Genomic DNA, 6137 nt, shown 5'->3' on the forward strand with positions numbered 1-6137 from the left:
CTTTATACCGCTTCCTCAGCTTTTTATAAGCCTGTAGATTTTCACAATGAAAAGATAAAAGTTGAGAGAGAGAGAGAGAGAGAGAGAGAGAGAGAGAGAGAGAGAGAGAGAAATGATTTCCCTATTCTGGAGTTCAGAGATAACAGAATCAGGACTCAAGGAAGTCCCCTCTTCTCCTAGATATCTTGTGAGAGAAAAGGCATAAAGACAGCCGAGATGTGCATTTTAATAAGCAGGTCCCAGGAGGCTGTGCAACACACCATCCCATCCCAAACCTCTGTAAGGAGGCGGTACTGGGAGAATCGACAGAGCAGACAAAGGCTAGGGTGCGAGAGAAGAGCAAGGAATGGGAAGGAACTGTGCGTTCTTGCAAACAGGCTTCAGAAAGAGTCTCTGACGAAGGAGCACAGGGAGGAGAAGCAGCTGTGGGGTGGCTTTCTGAGAGACATCATAGGAAAGATATGGAGGGGCAGAAAAAGACCAGGAGATTAATAGAGACACTGATGACTTTTGTTCATGACTTCTTGGCGTCTGTTGGTGAGACTGAAGTAGAGTTTGTAATCGTCTGCTCTGTCCCTTTAAGAGACAAGCCATGCCCACTCCCTCCCCATCAGCTGAGGCAAGCTGATCTTCAGCTTCCAGCCTGAGTCCCTTCCTTTTCCATCTCTCAAGAGGCAGCTTCTGTCTCTCCTCACTTCTCCCCTTCCCACCCTCTCTCTCTCTCTCTCTCTCTCTCTCTCTCTCTCTCTGCCCCTCTCTCTGCTCTTCTCCCTTCACCCCTTCCCTTCCATAACCCACTAAAAAATATTCAACCTCACTCTGCATAGCGTGCCTACCCGTCTGTCTTTTGCCTGCCATGTGGTTCCCTGCCCGGGGCCAGCTGCCTTCAGAAACCTGCAGTGTGGTCTTGTGGCGCGCCCATCTGTCTGTCTCTCCTCTTGGCCCGCTGCAGCCACTTGGGGAACTGCGTTGTCCCTCTGTCCCTGCCTGGGACTGGCTGCCCACTGTCCACTGCCTGCTGCCTGCCCCCCACTCAGAAACCTGTCATGTGACCTCATGGCCCACTGCCCGCTGCAGTCACCCAGGACCCTGCACCATTTTACTTAATCCATTACAGAATTCATAATTATTTTTTGAAAATTTTTTTTCTCTGCTCTAAGCCATACTGCTTCCTTGTCCATTGCAGTATAAGTCAAGGTGACTTACAGAAGGAAGGGGTTTATTTGAGCTTAAGGTTCCAGAGGGGTAAGACTCCATTACCATCACAGTGGAGAAGGTGGTAATGGGCAAACGTGGAGGCAAGCCCAGCCGAAAGCCCACACCTCCAGCCACAAGCAGGAAGCAGAGAGCAAACAGGAATCAGTACATAGCTTACAAAACCTCAAAGCCCTGCTCCAGGGACACACTGTGTCCCACAGACCGCATCTTTTAAGCATCCACCAAACAGCAGCATCAAGTTTTCAAACATCTGAGCATCTGGAGGACACTTTCACTGAAGCCACACAGTCCCTTTAGCTGTGACACAGTCTAGATACTGTGCTCTGTTCGGAAGACAGACTGAAAAGCCATCCACCTGGGAGCCATTTGGCATTATTATGATCAACAAGTGACTTGAAAAACCACCCGAGAGGAAAGGGGGCCCTGTAACCGCAAACATCTGCAGATCTTCTCACACAGTGCCCCCTATTGCTGAGCCGACAGTGAGCAGCAGCAGCCGACCCGGAAGCCGACTCCGGTGTCTCACGGGTAATCTTCGTTTGCAGTGTTCGTATGTCTCTTCCTAATCAGTTTCAGGACTGGAAGCCAGAAATGGACCTGAAAAGAGGGTGGATAGACACGGGAGTCACTGTGAATGCCTCTGGTATAACTTCTGAAAGACACAGAAATTATCCGTGGTCTTTCTTGGTCTTGCCTTGGCTGTAGCTGTTCCCAGCTGTGTATGTTGTAGGGGTCTGAGCGCAGCGATGTAAGTCATCGCGTGCTGGAGGTGAAATGGACGTCTCTCAAGAGCCTGGTGATTCCTCCCTTCCACCCTTGAGGAAGGGTCTAGCTGGCCTTTGTTTTTTGTTTGTTTGTTTGTTTTTGTTTTGTTTTTCAAAATAGGGTTCCACTGGGTAGACCTGGCTGTCCTAGAACTCGCTCTACAGACCAGGCTGGCCTCGAACTCAGAGAATCGCCTACCCCTGCCTCCCAAGTGCTGGAATCAAAGGCGTGCGCCACCACCTTTATAAAGCAACTTCACTTTGTTGTGCTTATGACCTAACTATGAGAGTGCTTTGAACTATTCTTTTCACCGGTTGCAGGTTTTTATTTTTCTCTCATTAATAAATAAGCCAAATAAAATCAATAATGTGTATAGGAGCCATATCTATCTATCTATCTATCTATCTATCTATCTATCATCTATCTATCTATCTATCTATCTATCTATCTATCTATCTATCTCTGTTTGTCTATCTGTCTGCCTGTCTGTCTATCTATAGAGATATACAGATAGACTTATTAGAATGAGAAAATTATTTAAAATGGTAGCTATTTCCTTCCATGTTTTTACTTTATTTTTGGTACAGAAAAGAAATAATTGGACATTGTTCCAAAATAGCCACTACAATAGATCTTCCCAACAGCCAACTCCAGCATACTTGGTTCAGTAGGGTCCCGCAGGTGTATTGTAGCTGGCCTCCTGATGTGGAGCGGTGCCTTCCAAACTCAGCCTTGGCTTACTTAGAGGCATACCCCCACTTGACCTTACCTTTTTAAAGTACAGACTCAGTTTTCGTTCAGCTTCTCCCGGTGGCTGCTTTGCTCTTTTCTTGAGGAGCTTTGCATGGAGGTATCGTATTCGCTCCCTCTCCACTCTAGGGTAGAAGGCTCCTGACACCAGAATTTTAAGCTGCATCAGCATGGAAGACAACAATCCTAGTACTGTTAGCGCTGCAAGGATAAAGCTGAGAGGAACCCAAGTCTCAGACACAGTAAGCCTTGGTTTAAGAATGCAGCTGTGTTCGAACATAGATATATTAAAGGAAGAATCATGGATGACGTCTTGCGTGTCTTGCCTCTGAAATGAAAGCATAAAATAGTCAATAGATACACCATCTTCTCTACCTTTGTCTTTCTACTACTCCCTTGCAATACACTATTTGCCCACAAATATTTAGGGAGCTTTGTCTGAAGCAGCTGTCTGTCAAGTCTTCCTCTATGAGTCATGATTGGAGCAGAGGGGAAAGGCTGACTTTATAAAGGGGACAGTGTCTTCCAAGTGGATTTGTGGCGAGAATCTACGAAATAGAGTTTGTCTGCTCTATCTCTTCTCGGTGAGCCACAAGCCTGTGGAAGTGCTACGTTCTAGAAAGGCTGAGGACTATGTTAGCAACCACAGCCATATACCCATCTTCTAATGGAACACTTGCATCTTTACTTAGGGCACATAGAGGTGACGCAGGATGGGGAATCAGCTCAAATGGAAGAGAGCTTGGCTGGTCATACAATCATTCGAGTCCCAGGCACAGCCTCCAAGGAAGGACAAATTCCCCTTCCTTAGGCCACAACATTAAAAGGCGTTCACCGAGTCATAGCATCAATCAATCCTTTGGAGTTTGGGGGACTGCTTCCTCCTTAAACTCCGACATCCCTTTTAGGGTGACACGTTGGCCCACATCGCTGAGGGAGATCCTAAAGTCTTGTTGGAGGAGGTTTTTAAAACAGGGCATTTTCTGGTGTCTCTGGGTGTTCGGAAGGGGTCTGAGAAGCAACTCCTAGTTCCGCTGATGACACAGAAGACAGACGGACGGTGACATTGAGCCACCCAGCTCAGCCACCAGAGGTGGAGACTGCTTGCTGACTCAGCTCTTTTCTCATCTGACCGGGGAAAGTCATTTACTCTCTCGGTGGATTTGTTTTCTAATTTGGTAAAGCAGGAATTAATGGACCAGATCTGCCCCTGAATAAACTACCTCCCAGTGTAAATTGAACACCTTGGGGGTGACGCATTAACCTTACAGGCTGGAATACTTAGTAAGTTATTATCACCCTAGTGCCACAGAGCCCTGGGGCCAAGCAGAAGTAAATGACCTCTCAAAATAAAAAATAAAAATAACAAAACAACCCCACCCAGAGAACATTTTGCGTCTTAGACCTACCACCAAACCTGGGCCCTCTGTATAAATGCCAACTCACACTTGTGCCTAAGCAGAGAGAAACGTTTGGGTAGCCGCTCTCCTCCCTTTATTAAAAAGACAGTCGGTCTACAATTAAATGGAGATTGCAGTCCCCAGAGCGGCGGCAGGCGCTCTTTTTAATACGATGGAAGAAACAAACACATCGATTGAGTCGGTGATGAGCAATTCTGCAATAAGAAAGCAGCGGGTGTTCGGTCTGTGGAAGGAGCTATTCAGTGGAGAAATGTAGCTGGGGATTGGCCGTTGGGAGTGGGAGCCTCGGAAAGATTGAGTCAACGTTTTTGTATGGGCTTGGTTCGGGGCAGCGTGGAAGGCACAGTCGCTCTTTCAAAATGCCAGGCAATATACGGAATGAGACCCCGATGATTTAAACCATGTTTACGTCTCTTAAGTAAACAATTTGCTGAGAGGGTGCTGCTGCATGATGGATGGAAGGCAAGCTCGCTGTGTTATCGGATTGTCCTGGAGAGCTAATGTGTCCAGAGCCTGGCCCGTGGGGTGTGCTCACACAATAGGAGCGAGGGCTGTTATCGCTTATACTGCCGATCCATCCCAGCTCAAGTCGGATGGTTTCCCATAGGCTTTATCTGAAACATTTGTCTAAAGTTGTATGATAGTGGGAGAGAAATATTGACAAAACTCTGCACCAATGTTTCTCTTCCTGTCTGATTTCTCTTTCACAAATCTGCAGCAACAGAGGAGGCGAGGAGCCTTCAAGGGCATTCTGGGATAAGGGCAGGGCATTGCCAGCTACTCAAAGGAGGCTAGCTGCTGGCGCAATCTCCCAGGGACTGCAGAAGAAAACTCGGGAGATGTCACAGACGCCATGCACAGACAGACATGTGACCCAGTGGCCACCACCCAGCTGCTGTTATGTGTGGCCACAGTGGCCTCTTCCCCTGGCATATCAGCTCTGCCGTGCAACTGTCGTGGTCTAGACATTATTATGTCCCTGGTACTCAGCAGTGTTTGTGGCAAGATAGAACTTACACACACACACACACACACACACACACACACACACACACTCCAGTCTAAATCAGTGAGAATTTATTGAACAGGCATGGAGTTTTGATATTGGCTGAGAGAGAAATGCGTGAGAGAAACAGAAGAGGAGGGAAGGGGATAACAGAGAGGGAAAACATCAAGACCAAGGGGAAGAGTGAGGTGGAGAGAGGCCTTTGCTTCTGGGTTTCTTACTTGGCTTCATTGGAAGCATGCCTTCCATTATTGGCCTGTTCCAACTATCTAGAGCAACGGAGAACCTTGCAATTTAAGTGAATTCTTCAGGGGCAGCAGAGAGCTCAGAGTAATCAACTCTAAGAAGCTCAGGATTGGGAGGGCAAGAGCCCAGAGACTGGGTGCGCTGAAGCAGAGGAAAGGGAAGTGGATGCAGGCTGAGGCCAGAGGATTTGAGCAACCCAGAAGCAGAGAAAGGGAGAGTAGGGTTCTACTGATAGAAATTCAACACACACACACACATACACACACACACACACACACACACACACTGTCTGAAGTTATGTGTTGAAAAAGCTAAGATGTGCATGGGTTCAACATCCCACTCTTTAGATAGAAGTCCTTTTCTGTTGGGAAGGACTCAGGCTGCATGAGAAAGTTCTCCAGTAGAGTTTGAAGTCTGTCTACCCAAGTCTTGACAGTGGGAGAAAGTCAAGCCCCAAACCTGTCTTTCAGGTTCATTTACACCCCTTGAGACGCAAGCAAAACGAAACCAAAGTTTAAAACCAGAGTCAAAACCTATTTCTACCCTTCAGGCTATGCTGAGTATAAGTTCCCTGAAGATAAAAATGCCCTCCTCCAGGAGCCTGTGATACTCCAGGAGCCTGTGATACTCCAGAAGCCTGTGATACTCCGGGAACCTGTGATACTCCGGGAGCCCGTGATACTCCAGGAACCTGTGACACTCAGGAGCCTGTGATACTCCGGGAGCCTGTG

At 47.5% G+C, this 6137-nt stretch overlaps 1 protein-coding gene across 1 annotated transcript in view; it reads right to left on the minus strand.

The window, feature by feature from the left end:
- Positions 1–1740: 1740 nt before the first annotated feature.
- The window catches only part of Dcstamp (dendrocyte expressed seven transmembrane protein), a 25059-nt gene continuing 20662 nt past the window's right edge, over positions 1741–6137 (minus strand). Inside the window, exons 4-5 of the mRNA XM_013353910.1 lie at positions 2753–2893; positions 1741–1815 (exon numbers count right to left, since the gene is read on the minus strand). Coding sequence (XP_013209364.1) covers positions 1741–1815; positions 2753–2893 — 216 coding nt within the window. The remainder of the gene's footprint in view (positions 1816–2752; positions 2894–6137) is intronic.

This window comes from Microtus ochrogaster, unplaced genomic scaffold (genome assembly GCF_000317375.1).
Source record: "Microtus ochrogaster isolate Prairie Vole_2 unplaced genomic scaffold, MicOch1.0 UNK19, whole genome shotgun sequence".
NCBI lineage: Eukaryota > Metazoa > Chordata > Mammalia > Rodentia > Cricetidae > Microtus > Microtus ochrogaster.